At 43.5% G+C, this 23,971-nt stretch overlaps 1 protein-coding gene and 1 long non-coding RNA gene across 2 annotated transcripts in view; one reads left to right on the forward strand and one right to left on the reverse strand.

Moving 5' to 3' along the window:
* Positions 1–23,714, reverse strand: part of FGF9 (fibroblast growth factor 9) — a 29,920-nt gene extending 6,206 nt beyond the window's left edge. Inside the window, exons 1-2 of the mRNA XM_037800560.1 lie at positions 23,341–23,714; positions 13,884–13,987 (exon numbers count right to left, since the gene is read on the reverse strand). Coding sequence (XP_037656488.1) covers positions 13,884–13,987; positions 23,341–23,617 — 381 coding nt within the window. The 5' untranslated portion in view covers positions 23,618–23,714. The remainder of the gene's footprint in view (positions 1–13,883; positions 13,988–23,340) is intronic.
* Positions 20,386–23,059, forward strand: LOC119507377. Its single transcript, XR_005211225.1, has 3 exons — positions 20,386–20,525; positions 22,081–22,324; positions 22,413–23,059. It is a non-coding gene; the product is annotated as an uncharacterized LOC119507377 (long non-coding RNA).
* Positions 23,715–23,971: the final 257 nt, after the last annotated feature.

Here is a 23,971-nt window from a genome sequence, read left to right on the forward strand (position 1 = left end):
TACTCAGTTGGGTATTTAGGGACTCAAAGATTGGGGGTCCCAGTGGATGTAGATACACACCCACACACATACACACACACACACACACACACACACACACACACCCTTCCATGTTCCACACTCACCAGCCATGTGGCACTGTTACTGCTGTCCAGGACAGATTAGACAACTATACTACAGGGCAGATTGGCCTCACTTTACAAATCAGAGCCCTTCCTTCAAAGTTGACTATAAAAATGAACATTTGTTTAGTAATCATATCAGCTCTTTAACTTTCAATACATTTTCAGAGCTAAATTCCCACAGGAGAAAAATGTCTTGCTCAAGATAACAACAGAATTCAAATTCAAGAAGTTCAATATTCACATTAAGAAATATCTTTTGTGTTAATGTATAATCAATATACATTTAATTCTTCCACTGTCAAACCAACAGAAAAAATTCATCATCTCTTTTATGACCTTAGAACATTTAAAAAAAAAATCAACTGTAACATTTGTTAAAGTAGACTTTATTATCTGGTGAGTGTTATTGTCATTCAATGACCACTTAAAATACACACCAAAGACATCCAAAAGCTGGAAATACTTCAACTAAACGTGACTCTGTGTAAAAACTGAGAGTAGAATGTTCTTAAAGACTCAGATTGTCAATAGAGGAGAAATAGAAAGCTAAAAGGCTGAGAGGTGAAATTAAGGAAAGGTGAGGGATTCAAGAAAGGTATGATAGAGGGACAACTGTTTTTTGTGTTTCCATATCATCAGATATATTGAAGGAATGCAGAGATTGAAAAAGAAACATGCACACAAGACTCTCAATGACAGACAAAGAGGGTTAAATTCAGGACCTGGTTTATAGAAAGAAAATTAGAGAAACTGCATGGTTTATAAATATAATGGAAGTATAAGCCCAAAGAAAATGTTTAAAGGACTTAAAGATTCACAGACTTCCTTAGTACAAAAAACGTCAATCTTCCACAAATACACACATATAGTCTGGTAACCATGGGTGGGTTGATGAACATTCTTGGACTCGGTTTCCTTATCTGTAAAATGAGGGCAACTAGGCAACCTAGTATCAACTAGGCGATTTCTAAAGTCCGTTTGAGTCTAAGATTCTATTAATTCAATCTTGGAAACATGAAAAGTGGAAAGCAGGATATGTTATCCACAATAATTTTGGAAGGACATATTGAACAAGAAATGAAAAAAGAAACTGCAGTCAACGTGGAAAACAGGGAAAGAATCTGAATAAAATGTGCTGCATCAGTTGTCCCTTGCAGAGGGGGAGAGGGGAAGCAAGTCAGAAATGCAGACTGAATTAATGCTTCCAGAAGTAGCCAAGAGAATGAGATTGCTCTTTCAAGGAGGAAAGCACAGGAAGAAGACAATCACTTTGGCACAAGGGGCCCCTCTTTCTCCTTCCCGGGAGATCATTAGGATTTTATGCTCCTTGAGGATGTTTCACCTACTACTTTCTCTTCATTTTGGGGCCTGCCACAGTCGCCTTCTCATCTTTGACCTCAATCAACATTGCTCTTTAATGTACTATTTGCCTGACCAATAAATCCTACATCATGAACTTCCCTAAGAGAATGTATTTGGAAAGAAAAGCAAATCCTTTAAGAAAGCCAAAAGCTAGCAATATTGTAGAACACTCACATCCGAGGGGAAAGCTGGATATATACAAAAAAACAGATAAAACACAACATAAAAGAGAAAATCAGGGCTCTCTCAACCATTAATTGATACTTCCATATGATGCTTGAATTTTTCAAACACCCCCAGCTTCTCCCCCCATCTCTGCCCAACACCCACAGAGAAATCCTGAGTAAAACTGTAAGACGAGGGAAGTTTGTCTCTGGCATCCCCATAAACTTGGGGTCCCCGACTCCTATGGTATGAATGTACTCCCATCAACCCCAGATTTCTCTGGGACCAAACCTTCCCTGCTAACCCCACCCTGGGACACATAAATTAGACCTAACATCCCTAGAAAGTGACCCGTATTGCCTTCTCTTTCTCTCAGACTGCGTCTAATTCTCTCAGGAACTTTCTCTATGCTAACAGCCCACTTCCAATCCTAATCAGGGTTGAGGTGGTCAACTAATCATTCTACTCTTCCAAGACCCCAAACTTGTATGCTGACATACATTGACAAACAATGCCTTAACCTTGAAATTGTGGGCATTTCAGGTGCTAGAATTGCCTGCTGAATTCACCAAAAATCGCTTCATATCCCTACGATAAGAAATTTCTCCAAGTGGAGAAAATAACAATGAACTGCATGTGAAGATCAAGTACGTAAAATTCATCCTGATAAATATGGCTCTATGGTTAACATTTTACAGTATAATTTGAGGGATGTCATATTTTGATCGGAAGGAAATATTTTATTTTCAGAGACTATGCCATCAATCTTAATTTCAAAATTCCAACATGCAAGAAAAATTTCAGTGTTTCTCACATAAAGTAAGGATTATCAAAAGTTGCATCAGAACCGCATTTCCGTCACCAGTGGAAGTATACAGTCAATGGCTCACAGTATCATCATATAGTTGTGCATTCATCACCACAATCAATTTTAGAACATTTTAATTACTCCAAAATAAAGAAAAAATAAAAATAAAAAGGAACACGCAAAACATCCTGTACCCCTTATCCCCTCTGTGATTTATATATATTTTTTGTCTTTATTTCGTTACTCATCTGCCCATACACTGGATAAGGGGAGTGTCAGTCACAAGGTTTTCATGGTGTGATTACACAGTCCCACAATAACAGCTACAAAGTTATCCAATCATCATCAAGAATCAAGGCTACTGGATTACAGTTCAACAGATTCAGGTATTTCCTTCTAGCTTTTCTAATATACTAGAAACTAAAAAGGGATATCTATATAATACATAAGAAATAATCTCCAGAGTGACCTCTCGACTCTATTTGAAATTGCTTAGCCACGGAAACCTTATTTATTTTGTTTCATTTCTTTGCCATGAAGTTGGCATTGTCAGCCCTACATTAGCACCCCAGCTCAGAAAGTTTGATCAGACTGTGCAAAGTCACACAGCGAGTTAGGCATCGAGGTGGGATCCCAAGTTCTGTGCTTCCACCACCCCCAGCTTTCATCTCCAAGTTCAAAACTGTGCAGAATACAAGTGTAGACTGGAACTCCATCAAGACACAACGAATTGAAAATCACCTTGAAAGACCGAAAGAGAGAGAAAGAAAAAGAAGACAAGCCAAGTCAACACATCCAGGTAGGAAATCATCTGAAACACAGCAATCCATGTGGAAAATTCCAAGAGAGAAGAAGGAAGGGAGTAAAGGAGGGGAAAACAGGAGCAAGCCAGGAAAGCAGAAAAAAACCTAGGGCTGAGAGTGGACCGCAAATTATACGAGAATGTACATTGCAACATGGCAGCTAAAAAAGGCAAAAGTAGCTCCAAGCTATAGCAAAGCAATCACATTATACACCATAGGGAGAGCGGTGTCTTTGGCATGACCTTGGCAAGTCTGTTCCTAGAATACTGCATTAAGCTTTGGGCACCTCATTATAAAGGAGACGCAAACTGCAATGGAGATTTCAATAAAGGATTACAAAAAGAGAGTCAGAGAGATCAGGAAAGGAGAGGGTCAACTTATGTCAGGATTTAACCATTTATAGAGAGGAGGCAAGAAGCCAGCTCTGTGCATGCCCTCCCACTTAGTGCCATGACCCTTGAACCCTTGGGGGAAATCCTCTGCAGGAGGGGGGTCAGGAAAGCAGATGTCCTTCCCAGCCACAATGCTGAGGAGGCATGCCCGGTCAGCAGGCTGATGGACGATGCTTTAGCACAAACACAAGTCAGTTCCTGGAGTGGGGGAGGCTAGAGGAATGAGTGCTACTGAAGCTGCAGGCTGGCCAGTAGCTCCCACCTCATTCCAGTGGGGCTGGCTTTTTGCTTAGACTCAAGGACATCTCCCAGGCTAGCTCACAACACAGCAGCGACATGGCTAATGATGCTGACAGGGAGGGACCCTGGAGGGACCCTCTCAACTCTCCCCAAAAAAAGGGTCAACAAAGGAGCCTCTGGCAGCAAGTGGAAGGAACAAAAGCAAGGGCAAGACTGGTAGGGACAGAAGGAAGGACACCAGGATCAACCCACTTGGTACACATCTAGCAGCCACCCAGTTTCCAAACCCTGCCACAAAATTGCACTCCCACAGCTTTTTTCTCAGCTGAGAACACGGGCCTCTTTTTTCTCCATCCATCCCTGTGAACAGCACTGACATTCTCTCCTACCCTTAGAATTAAACTCCCTCCTTCAAGCTCTCGAGCCCTTTGGATATTCCTTGATTATAGCATTTATCACAGCAAGTTATTCTTGGTTTACATGTCTGACTCCCCCAACTGGTGAAAGTTCTTCCTGAGTCAGTTCTAAGATCACCCCACAAGCACCATTTGCATCCGGATGTACCTCCAGCACCCACTAAAGTACCTGGCTGCACAATAGTAGGTGATCAATAAATGTTTGCTGACTTGTGAAGGAAAGAAGGAGGCAAGCATGAAAGAGTAAGGAAGTGAGGGTGAATGAACGTGTGGACGAGTGAGTGTAAGACAGTGTGAGGAGTGAATGAGTATGTGAGAGAGTGAGTGGGCATGTGAGAGAATGAGTATACAAGAGATTCTGAGTGAGTAAATGAGTGTGTGCTGTGAGCGTGAGAACAAGTGTGTGAGAGTGAGTCAGTGAGTGAGCAAGTGTGAGAGCAAGTGTGTGAGTGTGTGAACGACAGACTGACCAGCTGCAGGGCACTTCCAGCATGAACCCCAGTTCTGAACCAGGTTGCCCAACAGCATCCATTCAGAGGACTCTGGAAGAAGGATCTACTTTGGTTCACTGACAACTAAAAAGATGAGGAGGCAGCTCTGCAACTCAAAAACCAGCTAAGAAACTGAGGCTCCTATTGAAGGGGTAGTTCAGGACTGTGCCTAATCTTACAGACTATTCTGGAAAAAAGGAGCAACCCTGGAGAGGTGAGATAAAGGACAGTAGGTGAGGGACAGTGGATTCCAATGGAATTAAGGAAGTTGGAAAGTAGGTGAGGAACCGGAAGCAGGGGGAGCTCAGAGGCTATGAGCTGGCACCTATGTTTTCCCTAATGCCACCTTCTGCTGGTTGGACCGATGGGCCCCAATTTACAAAGTCACTGGATTCCTTCGAAGCTCAGGACAAGGAAAGGCCCAAGTTAAATATAAGGGTTCCACAAGTTCATTCACTCATCAAACACTGTCAGTAAACCAAATAAAATATAACCACAAAGGCATGCTACTGTTTTCAAGAAAGGCTATTCTGTAACAAATTCATTTAAAAGTATTAGCAAATTCACTGGAGTTTTTGTCACAATGTATTTTTTTTTCAGTCAAAAGACACATATTAGTACAATTACTATAGTGTGAGATTCCCTTACAGTTTTTATCGGGAAGGGAGCCTTACACGCTCTCCTTATCCCAGAGCCTCGTCTAGATCAGGAACCACTGGTCTGTCAGTCAACTCCTCCAGCTCTCAATACCTACTCATATATTAGGTCTGATGGATAAAGCAGGTCTGACGAATGTTCTTTTCATAGAAAAAAGTAACAGGTGATTTGGGATCCTACTGACAATGCGTTCATTCATTTATTCATTCATTCAGTATTTATTAAGTGCCAACTATATGCAACGTGCTGTTTTAAGTACTGGCAGGACAATGGGAAATGAAAGGAGCCAAGCCCCTGCCTTCATAGAGTTTATGCTCTAAGGAAGCAGAATTCTATCAGGAACACTGAGGAACGGGATACAGTCGGGGTTCAGTTCTGTGCTTCCCACAGCTGCTCCATCACACTTTCCTCATCACACTTCCATGCCCAGGGCCAAGGCAGGGGGACTTCAGAAGATGCAGCATGAGGAGGAGGAGTGAAGCCAAGGGTAGTGAGAGAGGACTGGGATCCCGCGTGAAAGATGCACCATCGTGAGAAAGTGGGGCCCCGTATTTCTGAGGCTGAGGAATGGCCCTTCCTGAGTGTGTCACCCTGGGACACGGAACCCCTTCTTCCCACCTCATGGCCCCAAGGCAGGGGAGTTTGTACACTGGGCAATTAAAGAGCAAAAATAAATCCCGTCCCCTATAGCACGTAGTGTTATTATAATAATATCGTTTCACCAACTGTTACAAAGGTACCACAAATACAAAATGTTCTGATGGGGGAAACTGTGTGTGTGAGAGGGGGGTATGTGGGAACTCTGAATGATTTTTCTGTAAACCTCCAACTGCTCTAACCAAAAACCAAGAAGAAGAGAAAGAAGAAGAGACATTCCAATAGGAAGCTCTCTTCAAAAATATTTGCTGCCTGAAGGGAGAAAGTTCTTATGAATCCTGTCAAACACATATATAGATTACCAACTGTGTGCCAGGCACTAAACTAGGTGCTACAGCTAAAATGATGAGCCCACTAAATAGCCATCTTCATGAACCTTGGGACAGAGCAGGGATGACAGACAAGTGGAATGAATGAATGAATGAATGAATCCATTCTTTCCCAAACCTTAGACTACTGGTCTAAGACTTCAGTCACACCAGCCTAGCATGTTTTAAAAGTACCCTAGACAATAAACTTAGCTCCCTCACCAAAAAAAATAAGCTTAACTAAAAATAAATAAATGTACAGCAAATATTTTTAACAATGTATTTGCATCATCATCATAATGGCCATTAGTATGGATGCTAAGGAAACAAATGAATCACTAAATAAAAACTAGGCTAATAGAAAGAGAACAAATGCTTCAAATTTATATCTGTGAAATAAGTAATAAAATATTGCCCCAGTACGCAGTTGATTCCAGTAAAATCATTTTTAACTCACACACGCAAAAAATGCATAGTCACTCTTCATATGCAAGCAGCCGGGAGAAGATTCACTAATTTACTGAAGCACACAAGAAAAAGGACTAAAGCAGGAATCAGGATACCTACGTTCAAATCCTGATTTGTCACCTATTACCTCTGTGCCCTTGAATAAGTCACTAAAATATCATTCTCCTCAATTGGAAAATAAGGACATTACATGAATTAAATCAAATAACATAGTAGAAGATGCTATTCTAAGGTGCTGCCCTCTCAATTGCCAAACTATTGTTTAATTCTTTGAAAACTGGCAATGCACAGCTGCAATATAAGACAATGCTCTATTAACCAAATGTCAGTCTAAAGCCACCATTTCCAGAGCATACTAAACAAATGACCTTCTTCATTTCCTTTATATGAATTGCACTGCTTGGAGACTCCACATACAGGACATGTCCGAACATCTACCATCAAAGTAATCTGAACCGACAGAACACAGTAACAAAACATAAAGCTTAGTGGTGCCTGACCATTTGGTATGGCATCCTGTTCCGTAAATGCCCGGGGTTATTCTGCTTGTTCCAGAGTTGCTCGGAAACACCTAACGGAGACATGAAGGTCTCCAGTGAGTGCCGAGATAGAGTTCCTTCCCCAGCAAACCGCTGCCCCTCCTTCCTAGGGTGTCACATCTTTCACAGTGTTTTTCTGCACTGGCACCTGCAGATCTTGGGAGACAAAGGACATGATCTGGGAGGTTACAGATTCTCTTCCAGAATGTTTTGGCTTTATATTTTCATTGCAATGACAAAATAAAGGAACCACAGAAAGCATATTCTGGGTCATCCGGATGAGCACTCTAGAACTAAACACTGCCATCCAAGAATGCACAAGTGTTCAAACACACTGATTAGTGTAAAGTCATTAAATTAGTGACTTTTAGCACTAAGTAGCACTACCCTGACCATCAGGGGCTAACAGGAAAAGGAAAAGACATACTTAGTACATAAGTGATAAGTTTGAGACGAGTGAGGGCCAAATGACATCATTTGGGTCCATAGTAATTCAAATAGGGGAGAGTTGGGGGGGGGGTCACCGCAGGGTCCTCTGAAGAGGCCAGCACACTCTGGCAAACCTGGCCACACTCCCAAAGAAGTGCCAACTTAGTTTCAGCCAGACAACAGCACCCTTCACGTTAAGCCAATTATGTTCACTTAGATATGATTGGTCTTATAATTCAGTTTGAATTTTAACATAAATACGGTTTGAATTATAGTTGTACAAGAGGCAGAAGTATAAGCAGTTTGTATCTAGCTTTATGTTTGTACATATTTAAATGACATAATAAAAGGAATTTAAGGAGTCTGAGATACTTTATTTTTTCCTTTAAAAGGTGTTGATATACACTGCTCAATGCTGGGACAAGTGGCTCTAAAGGGCTCCAGCCACCTACTATGGAAACATCACGCAAGGAGCTTCTTTGGCCCCAACTAATGCATTTATTAAAAGAAAGCTTATCACAGTGGAAACACAGTCAACATAGCCATCATATCTTGGCTATTGATTATACAAAGTTACATAAACCATGCGCCCAATTATCTCCCTGGAAATATAACAACCAAATCCACTAGTAAACCCCTGTTTTAACAAGCATCTCTGTCAGTATGATGATAGGGTTCCAAAGCACTGGATAAGAGCCAGAAGAACCAGGTTTGAGTCTTCACGCTGCCATTCATGAGTTCCATGCCTTTGAGCAAATCACTGAAGGAGAGAACTCCTATGGAGACACCTGGACTCTATAAACTGACAACCTCATTTAGGTAGTACTATCACTGCACCATACTAAAATATGGCAAGACTCTGCATGCATGGGGTTCATGATGAGTTGAAGAATTGGGTCAACAAACATTTATCATGTGTCAACTACATAGGAAACGTTGCCCTGGGCCTTTAAGAAAGAAAGGTTATAAAGCCAGAGACTCTGACCCCCAAAAACGTAATCTAGTGGGAGAGACCAACATGAATTAAAATTCTGGGCAGAATAAATACATGTTATAAAAGGGATGCAAACCACAAGTGCTAGCACTTCCCAATTTGCATGATATCCTTTTGAGTCACTTTTGCAGACTCTATCACTCTACTTTTTTATATCATTCCGATTTTAACTCCAAATAAATAATAATAGATAATAAATAATAATACTTTTTTAATGAAAAGGTCAGAAACCTTTCGTTAAACACAAGGTTCTAGAAGGAGATTAATTTTTTCATAGCATTCTTCTTTAATAAGACATTTATTGTGATCCATTGTCTTGATAGTACCCAGATAATTTAGATTAAGACCCTAAAAGTAACTATCTGAGCCTGAATTCCAATCTCTTTGTTAAGAACAAAAGTGACAAATGTAAGTTAATATTCTAATCCTCTGGCCATGTGTGTGTGCACACGTGCACCATCTAAAACTGTCTCTAAATTTTGCTCACGCAGGGTAGCGTAATCTTCACGTGTGAAGAGTTATGTGCCCTAATTTGCCCGCCTTTCCTTTTCTGAGACTTGTATTCATTCCTCAAGATCCAGTTCAGATGCTACCATTCAGCTTCCCAAGCAGTGATTTAAACATTAACTCCTCTGGGCCACCAAGACATTTGTACATTCCTATAGTGCATTTCACATTGCACCAAATTATTTATATTTCCCTAACCAGATTTTCAGATATTTGTTTCACTGTTATTCACTTAGCATAGTGCCAGGTATACAGTAGGTATAAATGTCTGCAGAATGAATGAATGAATTAGCAAATGAATGAATTAGCACACGAATACAATAAACTCCACCTCTGAGTTAGAATTATTTAGGTTTTCTTCTAATAGTCAATTTGTGATACACATTAACAATGTAGTTTTTCTATTTTCACATTCTAATGGGAAATCATAATCCCATATATTTTTTCTGAAGAAGTAATAGCCCATCACCTCTGGCCTCTTAGATGTATGCTCAAGGTCAACTTAGAGGAAAACAATGGATGTAATTATCCAAAATACCAAGATAAATTTTTAAATGAATTTTTACTACATTTATACATTCAATTACTTTATTAAAGTGACTGCAGTTTCCCCAAATCCCTTATTTACCTTGTTTCATAAGGAGTGCAGTCTTTTCAAGGTTTTTCTAATATTTAGAAATAAAACTTGCCCACTCTAGTTTACTGAGCTTTAGACAACTTCAACACAGGTAAAGATTCTTTAAGCTACCATTTTTCATGTATTTTCTAGTATAAGCACTGCCTGCTTCTTTTTTTCCCCCCTGTCAGTTTCATCACAATGAAAATGAGCTATTTTGGTCTCTTCTCTGTCCATCGCCAACCCCCAACCAAATGGAAAATGTGAGATTCCCACCACCAAAAAGCAAGGACCCTCTCGCCACCATTCTCCCCTCTCCCCGCACTGGGTACAGACCAGAGAGATAATAAACCTGGCTGCCCAGGGAGTTCTCCTCCCAGCTCTGCGCATCACAGGCAGAAAGATCTGGCTGCAGAAACCCTTTGTGTATAGAGAGAACATCGTGGGTTAGGCAGAGAAGACTGAACAGTGAAGCCTGAAATACCCAAAATACAGAATTCTTGAAAAGCAGAGTGGGAAGAGACAGCCAGCCATCTAACTCGAGCTCTTCATTTTACAGATAAGGAAAATGAGGGCCATGCCTAGTTAGCAGCAGAGGCAGAAGGGGAGCTCAAGTCTCCAGACTCCCGTTCCCATGCTCTTTCCACTACACTATCTTTTTTCCAGCCTCAGCCATATTCCCCGTGGGCCAAACACACCAGGGACAACATAGACACAGTCCAATTAAGCATGGGAATGGAAGACAGCGATTCTCCCTTCAAGGAGAGGCCTAAATATTCACTGGCCATATATGCAGGGATACAGAGATCCACATCTACATATTTAATGAAGGCTAGAAATAAATGACAATTTTTAATTCATTTTAGTCCAGTGAAAATGCAAGTCCCATTGCTATGTGTTAATCCAACATTTTTTTTTTAAATGAGATCCATGCCCTTTAACTACATTATGGAAAACAGAAATGCAATTGACCATACTATGAACCACACTGATACTTGTGGGATAATGGAAATATTATCGAAGTATTACTGGGGCCAGAGGAAAAGCTGAGGACTGCTGACTAGAACAAGTAGGGTTAGAGTTAGGGTTTGGTGAAGACTCTTCAGAAGAGGCAATATTTTCATTGAATCCTAAAGAAAGAGCGTTGCTTCATCAGGTAGAGAAAGCATTCCAGAGAGAGGGTCTAACTCACCCTATGTACAAACCAGACTGCATGACATGTTTAGAGAACAGCAAACAGACTGACTCAAATTACACGAGGAAAGAGTCACAAGAGATGGCACCAAAGTAGATTCAGCCAGAGTGGTCTGTGCAAAGTATTGAATGCTACGCTCAAGAATGTGGACATCATCCTTCAAAGGCTTCTCTTTGAAGGGGTCTGAACCGAGGAGTGGCACTCATATCTGGGTTTCAAAAGGTAATTCTGCCATTGGTATGGAGAATGGATTGGTGATGGGGGAAACTGGATGCAGAGAAGCAGCCTGAGATATTTTTCCACCAGGAAATCATAATATGGAAAAGTGCTCCTTGTCATAGTTTCCTCAGGGCAACGCCCAAGCCCTTACCATCAGGTCTCCATTTCCCAAGCTGGGAAGGCAGAGTGTCTTTTCTGCCTTCTCTTGGATTCTCTCTTTGGCCCTGCTGGGATTCTTGGCCAGTAGCTGTGCGGCGGCCTGGTACTGGAGGGGAGAAGTCCATGCCTAACCACACAGTCTGCGGGTGCTAATGAAACCCTAAACACTGCGCTCTGGACACACAGGAAATGGACCAAGAGGGCATTCACCTTCACATGGCACCATGTCACCAGCTGACTCTGCACCCGGCCCTGAGCTGCCACCTGGGGCAGACAGATGGAGGAGGCAGCCACACGAGAGAAAGGGACTAGGAGGGAAGCCACGGAAATAATCCTGGTGGGGAGGCAAGACTAGGCAGAGATGCAACTGCAGAGGCAATTTTGCTGAACACAAAGTTAGATCTGCTCTCCTTTGCAACCGAAAAATCTCAGAAGTCTCTATCTCACCAATGATTGCATCTGATAGACTGTCATTGCCAAAGTGGCATGTGCCCAGAGGAGTGTGCAAGAGGTTCATGGGACAGAATAGCAGGACTTCTATTTGTGTTTATTCATTAAACGTATCCTTTTCAAATTTTTATGTTGGTGCAAGTTTTGTAAAATAATATTTTTGAATTATATTTTAGACATACACATTTCCTAAATAATTAAATATGTATATGTTGAGATCCATACTAAAAAAAAAATTTTTGTTTGCAGTATGTTGTCAAAAATGTTTGGAGACCATTATGCTATACCAGTCTTTTCCATCCACTAAAGGTCAGAATTTCAGCTCTCCACCCAAAAAAAACATTTTATTGAGTTCAACTGTGATCAGATTAATCAAATCCATGTTCCAGAACTAAATTGAAAAATACTGAGTTTGTGACAAAAGGAGAGCATCACTTTAGAGTTTTAAAATTTAAAAGCCTCCTTCATCTTGTATCTTTCCTCTTCATCCTTCTTTGCACTCAAAAGTGTTGACAAAGCTCACTTAGAAAGCAAACTTTGTCTAAACCAAGTACTGTTAAAAACTAAACTCAATCCAATACTTAAAAACAAATTTTAAAATAACCTTTGCTTTCAAGGACACACTTTTCTTAAAAGACTTCATTATCTAACTAAACAAATCAACCTAATACTCTAAAATTTTATCAAGGCAGAAGAATCATATTTACATCATTAAAAATGATGTGTGTTATGTTCACATTAACCAGCCATAATTTACCATCCTCTGGAGTTTTTGAAGAAAACTTCGATAGTCCTTCCAGTCCTTGCATCTATATTTTCATTAGTATATGGATAAAACAAGAGTATATCTAGAAAAAAATTTTCCTGATTCTAATGAAAATGCCCTTCATTTTTGTCAACTGAGGATTCCAGAAATATTTCCATTCCAAGTTTCTTCTTATTTTCAACTTTTTGTAGATGCTAATCAAAGTTCTTATATTTCAAGTAGAGTGGATTAAATTCTTGTTTGACCAACAATAATTGTAATGAAAAACTGAAAGTTAATTTGACTACAAGTTCTAATGTTGAAAACTCAATTTAGTATGTTAACAGCTAATAATCTATTAGTCATATTCACATATTTAGCAAAGGTTTAAGTGCCTGTTGGATACCACGCACTGAGTTTTAGTCTCGGTAAAGAGATACAAAGATGTAAAGTGGGTTCTCTCTCCTAAGAGCACAAGTTCTATGAGGGGCAGGGACTTGTCTCATTTATTGCTGTGTCCTCAGCAACTAGAATAGCCCCTGGCACCTGGTTATTCAAAATGAAGGCTTCTTGACTGCCTTCCCCCAGGAGCTTACAAACTAGTGGAGGTAGAAAGTAAGAGAGGGGGAAAAAAGAAACTCAAAGTACTTGCCAATAATTACAATACTCTTCACATACAAGAATATCTGACAACAATTTCCATCTCCCTTCTCTCCCTGCATAATGACAATTTCATGTAGCTCAGAGAGAGGGTTTAAATTCACTGCATGGTCTATTTCTAATTTTAATTACCATGCTTGGCAAGGCTTGGGAAAAGATAATTTCAATTCATTTCAAAAATAACTCCCATTCAATACAAGATGGGATTTTTCACACTTGCCAATTTTTTATTTACTTGATAATGAAGATGGTTTTGGCATATAAATAAAGTATTTTCTTATAAACTTGGGTCTAGTGCAGATGCAGAGCCCATATCTATGCAATAAAAACAAAATGGTTTTCCTTCAAAAAGTAAAGGCTTAAACTCTTTTTCCAAACAGGCTCATTTTAATTTCTAGCTATTTTTAATCCAGAGAAAATGCAGTCCAAACTAAATATGGGACATAACAGTGGGCAGTCTCTTTCCCAGAGTACTTACTGATCCGTACAGCTCCCCCTTCTCGTTCATGCCGAGGTAGAGTCCACTGTCCACGCCTCGAATGCTCACCAGGCCCACTGCTATACTGATAAATTCCAGAATGCCTAGGAAACAACGGCAAAGGGCAGAGAACAAGTCAGAGCACAGCCCCTTTCCTTAGAATCTCTGCATCCTAAGTAGTTTGTGAGAGGACATTGTGCCCACCTCCCAACTTTGACAATCTCACACTAAAGAAGTCTTCTATTTTAAAGCCACTGCCTAAAAGAACTGATTTTCCAACTAAATTGTATCTTATAGTAATGATATGAGACTTATCAACATGATGACTTAGATAACAAACAAGAAGGTGGTACAACATTGCGAACGTAATTAATACCACTGAACTGTACACTTGGAAGTGGCCTAAATGAGAAATTCTGTTGGTATATATATTGCCACAATATATTTTTACAAAGCTAAGATCTACATAGATATTAAGTATGCCAAAAAGACAAACCAATAAACATATCTTAGTTAGCCTAAAACAGTTTCATTTAACAGAAAACAACCTTCTCTCACTTGATAAATGAGAAATTAAGTATTCATGTATGGTCATGCATCAGTAAAATTTCTATTCAGAGAATTGTTCTGTGTCTCTCAAAGAGTATGAAGTACTAATCAAAACCTTGATTGGTTCATACAGAAAATTATCCAGGTCTCTAGTGCATAACTTGACTGAGTTCCATCTGGAAACCTACACACATCCTAAATATTTCTGCTTAAAGAAAGTATTGATTTTTGCTATACCAATCTAAACCTCAAAGAGATTGTTAAGCAATTAAGATGGATAATATTCTGGGGGACAACACTAGTTCCAAAAATGCCCTTGATTCAAAAAGGTGTGGAATAACTATAAACCAAAACCAAATCAAAATAATGATCTTTTATTTCCTACTCTCCTCTTGCTAACCTCACCAAAAATAACACCTCAGCTGGGCATAAACCCAGAATTTTATGGCCACACAACAGATTCAACTTCTCTAATTGTATCGTTTTAAAATGATCACCCCCCAGTATATTTAGAGCAATGCTAATATTACTTGTGCTCAGCCATTTTCTCATTTTTTGTTATCTAGTGCTACACATTTAGTAGAGCTTGTATTAACACGTAGCTAACATTGAGTTTTCATTTATAAAATATCTTCAAATATTTAAAAATTTACTTACATGTAAGAGTTTAGGAAAAAAACTAAGGTAACACTGTGCTATAGTCAGTCTCGTGCGACTAGTGAAAAAGCACTTACATGGATTTTTAAACAATTAATTTTGTAACTCTCACAAAACAGACTGTGCAGCAATGAATAGAAGACATGAACTACATAAATCTAATAAAGCAAACGATTAAACTCAAGAGAAAACTCTGCTCCAAGGTTATGTAAAAAGAAGAGACATTTCTTATAAGAGTATTTCAAATTCTTTTATAAGCACAAAATGCAACAAATGTGCTTACAGTTTAGCGAATATTTATCTAGGCCTGCAGACCTCGTTATTTTAATAGCATGTGAAATAGTGTATGGAAAAAATTAAGGAGAAATTACAACATATGTTTTAGATCTGATAATCTATGAATATATCATGAAACATACAGTTCAAACAAGCCAGTGTATTACTAGCCTTGCCTACTTCACAGAGCAAATGGAAGGATAAATTAGGCAGTACTTCTACAGGCTTCAGTTCACATAAGATGCACTCCCTTTCTGATGCAATCATTTTATACCACTGTACTATTTCTAATTCTTACAATTCCAAATAATTGAAATTGTGGTATTTTATTACTATAAGGAGTCACATATATGTGAATCTCTTTTTCACTATCTGAAAAAGCACCACAATATCAGTCACAGTTACCCAAAAAGTTAATTAATGTCCAATTTTCATCATAAAACGAAATACAGGAAACATTTTTCCCTCTCTGTGGTCTGAACAATTTAATGAAGAAAGGTTTAACCATAAAACTAAAAGCTCCTTGTATCCTCCTTCCATTTTGCCTAAACATGAGGTGGTTCCGAGAACCAACAATGAACGTTAGCCAAGGTTGCCCATCAGCTACCTGATTTCACGAAACCATTTGTGTGGTCTGCAGAACATCAGGAAAAATAATAACAATAATAACAGTAAGAGCTGGAGTACCTGAGCCTGGAGTCTGTGCCAACCCTAGACGTTATAATATCTTAATCTCTAATTTACAAAGGGAGAAATTGAGGTTTGAGGTTAAATAATTTGCCCCCAAGCAACCGGACTCTGAAGTCTCTGTCCTTAAATATTATCCACATCTACCAATTGGTTTTACGCCCCCACCCCGCCCCAAGGAACTCCTCAGTGTATCTATGATTTCTGTACCAGTTTCATATACTTATGCCCTTCCTAGTGACTAGAAGAGGGTAACTGATTCAGACTGCACAGCCCCCGTGGGCAGTCCTGAAAGCAGCTGAGAGAAAGAACAGGTGAGCCCCTGGGACTGAGCCATTTCCACAGGTGCAGCAGGGGCTCACAGGCGCCGGAGCACTGCTCCCTTGTCATGCAGAACATGGGAATGTGGACATCTGCCCATCTCCGTTATTTCCTCAAAGCTTTTATGGACGCATAGCACAAGCTTTTCCTGTTAAAGGTTGTAAGTTCTGGAATCAACTCAGTAATAAATATCTATGACTTAATAAGTCAGGGTTATTTAATATCCAATATTAAAAGAAAGGATCTATTATTCTGAAATATGAACGTCTGCTCAAATTAACAAAGAGGAATCTTCAGTTGGCTATGCAAGTGTATCTTAAAGTAACCACTAAAGAGCATTTAAATACTGGAGACAAAAAAGATACACATAAGCCAAGTTATGTTCTGTTCAAGTTAACCTCACACCAGGCTCAACTCCTAGTGCAGCCTAGCAAATGCTCCTGCGTGCTAGAAACCAGAATCTTCTGGGTAGTCACAATTGTGACTAATGTTCAATGTTTTCATTAAATGTGGTTTTATCTGCAAGTTCAGAAAATAACTACTAATGCCCTGTATTTGAACAGGAGAGAAGCTTTCTTAGGCCTCGTTCCCACATTCTTTGCACTGGTGGTGACATTCTGCCTTGAGCAGCGTCTGGAAAGGGGTCAATAAGAAGCACCAGGTAACCAGCTCCACTCCTTGCAATGGTGTGAGAAAACAGGCTTTACTGGAAGCTGAGCTTCAACTACCAAATCATCCCTACTCCAGCCCTACCCCCAGATCCCACCCCACCAAGAGAGACATCCTAGCTGGGGAAGGGTGGAACCACAAGTGGGCCTAGGACTTCCCCTGCCGGAAAAAGGCACAGGGGTTGGGGAAGGGCACACTCATCCAGCAGCTTCAAGTTCCCAAGGATTAAAAAGTCAGCATCGCTACTTTGGGCATCTAGAGCAAGTAACAAAAATCAATGAAGATGTATGATGTTCAAAAATGGGACAGTTTATCAGTGAAATTCCTCAGCTCCTTTCCCAACACTTAAAGAAGTTATTTATTTTATGAGAATTAAATGAGATCATTTAGAACACTTAGCACTGTGCTTGAAAAATTGCAAGGGTTCAAAATACTGTTGCTTTGGTGTCATCATCATCATCATTATATAATTTGGACATGAAAGCATTAAGAGACCTATTATGCTGCTTCTTCTGGCATTGACAAGATAGCTGCAATTCATATGCCCTTATTTATTCACTCAACAAACTGTTTTTGAGTGATGACTGCAAACCCAGCACCACACCCATTTACTGAGTGTATACAGATGAGTAGGCTATGGCCTGGGCCCTGTACCCTCAAGGAGCTCACTGTCTAGTGAGAGATAAGGACAAAAAAAAAAAAAAAAAGGATAAATATAACAATGTCATGAACACCGTGAGAGCGAGATGGACAGGGTATTGTCAGTATTCAAAGATAGACAGCTCTTTTACATTTGAGAAGGAGAGTTCAAGGAGGCTTGCTGAAGGAGAAACCACCAGAGAAAAGTCTCCAAGGAGCTATCCCAGCAGTGGAAAAAGATTCTGTCACCTCATATGACCATCCATATCTCTGCAGCTCCTTGAAAAAACAGAGACTTCGAAATAACAACCCAGACTTTTCTGAGGTCACCTCAGTGGTCGAGGGCCAGTAGAACACCAAAATGTATGAGTCACAGGGATTCCATCACATGAGAGGAGAGCCAACGCCGGGAGGTCAGAGAGACCTGGCAAGCTGGCAATGCCCCCGCCCCTGAGCCAGCAGGAGAGCCTTACTTCTCCTTAAGGTACCATCTTATCCACAACAAACTAAATAGCCTCAACCAGGTCAAGGACCCTCTCTCTGGGCCCAAGCCTCTGCCAAGCAAGTGCTTCCAAGCATACCAACTTAAGCACAACCCACCACCCCCGTTGTTTGTTTACATGAGTGTGCAGCACTGGGGATAAACTTGATCATAGCCCAGGAGAAGGCTTTGTGTAGAAACTTCCAAATGTTTAATGATCAAAAGAAGAGAAGAGAAAGAAGGAAATGGTGGGGCTTGGGCCAAAAATGAAAGCTGGGGAGCTCACCATGCATACACGGCAGGCTGGCCCTCCTCTTACGCGCATACAACCTAAACATCCTCAACTCTGAGAGGCACAGTAATGGGCGGTGACGGCAGGGCTTGGGAAGCACAGAGGCTGTGTCTCATGTCATTCCCCTCTTCTATTCCATAGCACAGAACAGTTCCGCCCGAGGACGTGATCGTTGGGCACCACGGGGTTTGATGAGGTCCGAGATCGCCCCTGGTCCACAGGAGACCAGGACCGTTCCTGGGACGACGTCTGGAAAAAGACCACAGCAAACTTTCCTCCTTTAGGGGTAAGCCCCAGAGCTCATTGGGCTTCTCAGGTTCTGTTCAAATGGACCCTTAACCCAAAGCTGGCCCAGGTTCCCAGAGCCCACATGAACTGGGCCTCACAAACCCATCAGAAGGCCAACAGGGAAAGTGGGAAGCTGCTCTCCGTGGTCCATGTTAAACACCCTCCATCCTAAAAGCACCCAAGGTTTAACAGAGCCGCAGTCTTGAGACGACAAAAAATTTATGCAGACTGTGGAGAGAAGCATGACATGAGGCTTTTGAAAATAGATTATTACACCCCCCCCCCCCCACACACACACACACAGGGTCTCCTGCTAACCAAAGAATTCCACACCAGGGCTGCCAAATCAATCATTCCAGGGCCCTGGGTCAGGGTAAGTCGTAGTCTATAGTGACTTAAGCAAATCTCAGCATTTACTTAACAAAATGACTAACTGGGGAGTTATAACCCGAGCAATTTTCTGAGAATCTGAACCAATCCTCAGACAGCTGCTAGCACAGGCAGTCTTTCCCTTTCCTGAGATAGTAAAGAGGCAGATCCATAGGCCAGATTTTTATTTTAAGAGCAAAAACCCTAGAAATAAGATTTTCCTTATCTCTCCTTTTAAAAATATCACACTGCCTATCATATTTCCCTCCTCTATTACAACTTCCCTCTCACTCCCTTTGAATGGGCAGCCCAGCTCCAGTGTTCATCTGGGTCAAGATGAAGTCCCCTCGCAGGGCTGTCACCCCAGACCAAAAGGCACATCAGTGGAAAGCACTCCATCTTTCCAGATCAGTGGCTCCAAGCTCAGGCTTCACCTGGTCTGTGGACATGATGCCAGTAAAACAGCCCATCAGGCCAACACTCACTTTTTTATTACTCTACAATACCATTCCCCCAATTGGTTTCCACCTCACTTTTTTCCCCTGTAGCAAGTTCGGGGTACTTTCAAAGAGAAAAATGAAACGGAAGTTCTTGCTTCCCCAGCCTATTACCCAGTTCCTCCTCTCTAGGAAGCCATAGCTCCGCACCGCCGCCCCCAAAGGAAAACACAAAAGGCTCCCTCAAGCTCCCACCTAAGTTGTCAACGCCGCAGCTCCTGCTGGAACAAAAGTAAGGCTCTCCCCCACCCCCATGTCCCCTGCACTGCTGCTGCTGCTGTGTCACCACCAGGCTTGCCAGCAGCTGCAGTCACCTGCGTCTGCGTGGGGGCGGCAAAAAACCATCCTCCAGCACGTTTCCTTCTGCTGTCTCATTTCAGGTAGAAAATGCACCTTCTATTTTAATCAAGGTGTAAACCCCCACCAGCAGCCCGACACACGCCCCCACCCATGGCCACCCTTTTCTAAAGAATCTGAAGAGAGCCTGGGGGTGAAGAGCAAGTCCCTAGAGGGGAGCGGAGTGAGGAGGGGGAGACTGTTGCAGGGGACAGGTGGAGGGAAGGCAGAAGGTGAGGTAGCGGCAGGGCGCTAGGGCGCCAGGTGCAAGGAGCCACCGCAGCACCTCGTCCCCTCCCCTGCGCCCTCAGCAGCGGCCCGTGGGTCCTAGCGCCGAGCAGCCTCCTTCCGGGCGGGGACGGGAAGGCGGGCCGGAGCTCCCCGCGCACGCCCCGCGCTCCGCAGGGTTGCTAATATTGGGACCTGCCGCAGCGGGAGCAGCGGGAGACCGCGGCACTGCTGTCACCCCGGGGGCCCGCTTCTCACTGCAACCGGATGAGAGACTTAAATAACCCTCCTGCCTCACCCTCCTCCCCGCCCCCACTGCGCACAGCCACCCACTCAGCTCCATCCAAGCGAGGGTGAGTGGCAAGCGGAGCGCCCTGCGCGCCCTTCGCCCGCGGCTGGCGCGGGGCCCACCGGCGAGCTCGCGGCTCTGCGGCCCCTGCCCCCCACCCCGGCCGGGGCTCTCTCTCCTCTCCTCTCCCACTCACACCCACGCAGAGTCCCTTTGCTTTGGCTGCACCTCCCACCCCCCTCCCCCAGGGTAACGGCGCTAAGCGAGTCTAAGGAGTTGAGATGTCACTTCCTTGGCGACACCTTTCTCCAACCTTCGAGGAGGGTCTAGTCTTTCTCTAGGTCCCCGCTGTACCTGCAGTCGTCTTGCGCTGGCCCCAGAACGCGCCTCACCTGCCCCCAGCCCCGCCCCACCACATCCCGGTGGCCCACCATCCCAGCCTTGCACCCCTGCTCTCCCCAGTGGCAGTAACTGGATTTATAATAAGTCTACTGCGTGTGGCAAACGTCCTATCCTAAAGGTGACTGCATCAAAAAAAAAAAGGCCTATGGTGGGGGTGGGGGGAACGGGGGGCGTGGAGGAAACCAAACTCCGGCATCCAATAATCTCTTCTTACGCGGAGACCCGATTGTGCTGCTCCGAGGGGCCGAAGGGGTCGCTCCGAGACCGCGGCTCGCTGCCTTGCACAATGCAGTCCGCCCGCGCCCGCGCCCGCGCTCCCGCCCCGACTCGCGCTCCCGCCCCGACGCGCGCTCCCGGCTCCCCGGCGCGGAGAGGCCGGCGCCCGCCAGCCCACAGCCGAGCTCTGAGCCCGGAAAGCGGTTTCACAATGGCCCACCGCCCGCCCCTTTGTTCGCCCCACCGGAGAGCCGGGTCCGCCCCCGGACACCGCGGAGCCCACCTCCTGCCCGAGGCTCACCCCGTCCTTAGGGGAGGGGCGGGATCCGGGATGGCGGGAGGAGAGAGGAGTCAGCCCCAGTGCCCGCCACCACGTCTCCGGCCACCGCGCTCGCCCGAGCCGTGCCCACACCGCACACAACCGCGCGGCCGACTCCTCTCTGCACACACACGCACACACAGGAAGCTCAGGGGCTAAACTTGGATCAAAAAGAGTACTAGGTTCCCAAGATGTGGGTGATAGGGTCTCGGCCCCCGCCCGCCGCGATCCAGTGGTCCCACCGGCTGCGAAGGGAGCGGCCTGGCCGTGAGCGCGTAACAGGGTGCGCTTAGGACCCCGCGGAGCAGCAGGGCCCAGTGTGTGCGCGCTGCGAACCCCGCAGGCACCTGCCGGCCCGCGAGCGCCGCGAGGACTCGGCCACGCACCCGCCCTGGGAGGCGCGCCCCGGCCGCCCTTCCCGCGCGACGCCCGGCCCGCCGCGGCGCGCCCAGCCAGGCCGGCTCCCACGCGCGTCCGCCCCGCTCGTGGCCTGCCTTTCTGGAACTAACGCTCAGCCGGGTGGCAGCCCTCACCGCGGCGGCAGAGCTAAGGCACTCAGTAAACTTTATTCTTCACTTTGCAACAACCGGAGCTGCGTTTACTTCTTGGGGATTGGGGGGGGGGGGGACTTATACTTCAAATGAATAATTGCAAAACTAGGAGCTACAACTTTTTTTTTAAGCATGGAGGGGAGACGACCCAGGGACATCTACCAAGGTTCCGCGGAGGCTGCGTGGTGAACAAGGGAGAAAAACCACCCCAGTCCCACGCCTGAATCTTCCTCACCTTCATTAAACTGGCATCACCTACAGTCCCAGGAAGCTAAACATAGAGTTTAGATCGTACTCAACATCTGGCATTAAAACACAAGGAAGAAAAATCCGCACAGGACTTTGTTTTTTACGACCTAGTTTAAGTGTTGTCAGGTGGGTTCACTGAGAAGTTAACTCCTTCCAACAATTTGGTTGCCCAAACGGGGGGCTTAATTTTTATTTTTATTTTTATTTTTTAAAGGAAGGAAAAAAACCCAGCGCTCCCCATCGGGACTCAGTTACTTGACTTCACGCTGTCGGGTCTAAGGCTGCTCCAGCAGACACGTGTGTGCGGGCATTTACAAGTAGATGGAGTCGCCAGCCCTCGAGTCTGCAGCCCTCAATGCTGAGTCACAAATACCGTCCTTTGAAAATGAAATCCTCGGAATGCCCTTTAAAATTAGCTCACAGCTTTTGCACGCGCGCGAGAACACACACACACACACACACACATCAGAGACCCACTCAGGAAGCCCACGCAGCGCTGAACACTACAGGAATTAAAAGGCAGAGGTTATAACTGGATCGCTGGAAGGACAAACCCCTTCAGAAGTCCTTTTCCCCCAAGCCCTGAGCCCGTGCTGCTCGCTGAGACTAAAATATGACTTTACTCCTTCTCCCAACAGAACAATCAGTCAGCGACCTTCGCCTACGGGATGGGAATAAACAATACGCTTAATTTACAATTCAAGCAGTACTTAATAGGCGAAAAGAAGAAGAGGGTAAAAATTTTGGCACATGATTGTAACCACTGCCTTCAGGAAAGTGAATGCATTTTTTAAGTTTTTAGTAGGTAATGATTAAAGCGTAAAACTCATGGAATCAGTCCATTCAAAAGAAACTTTCTAAACCCGATCTTCCCAGTGTATCTGATGCACAAGAACTAGGGACTTATGCTATATTTATAAATCATGCCCCCATCCCCATTAAAAAAAGAAAGAAAGGCCTTTCCATTCAGATTTGCATGGTGCCAATAGCAGATCTGCAGTTCAGGAGGCATTTTTTTTCTGAGCTAGCAAGAGAGAAACAGAGATCCCTTGCCCGCATCCCCCTCCCAACCATCCCCTTCTTGGTAGTTATAACCCCAACATTGCATCGCATGGTCACTAAAGGGTTAACGGTATACCTACCAAATCGGCTGTGGTCTTTCCTGGTTCCCTGGATAGTACCGTTGGGGAAGATTTCTAAGTGAAATCCAGTCCTGCAGTAGAGCTGCCTCCGCCTGAGAATCCCCTTTAAATGATCCAAGTCCGTGACTGCGGGCCCCCTGGGGAGCCCCCCTGCTTCAGACTGACCCAGGTGGTCGCTTAATAAAACCGGGCTGTCCACCGGCAACACGGGCACATTCCCAAACGGTACCGAATCCTGCACACCGAAATAGTTCCCAACTTCTCCTAAGGGAGCCATCAGAAGACTCGGCTTTTGGAGCACAAGAATAAACAATGATGGTGTCAAACCCCGGAGATATTAGGCGAGGTATATCCAACTCCCCTCCCTTACTGCAGTTGCAGAGAGCAAAAAAAAAAAAAAAAAAAAAAAAAAAAAAAAAAAAAAAGATCTTTTTCTTCAATCCATTAAATGCATAAATAAAAGTAATATGCTGTTTTCACTGGCACAGGTTCAAGGTCAAACCACTGATAGTCTAAGAAACCACCACTTTATACTCACACACTGACATATTTATAAACATATCTATGTATCTCTATGGATAGATTCCCCAGCTCTTAGCAAGCAGTAAGGTCTTCATCCCATCCAACCGTA

The sequence above is a fragment of the Choloepus didactylus genome, chromosome 12, assembly GCF_015220235.1.
Source record: "Choloepus didactylus isolate mChoDid1 chromosome 12, mChoDid1.pri, whole genome shotgun sequence".
In the NCBI taxonomy this organism is placed as follows: domain Eukaryota; kingdom Metazoa; phylum Chordata; class Mammalia; order Pilosa; family Megalonychidae; genus Choloepus; species Choloepus didactylus.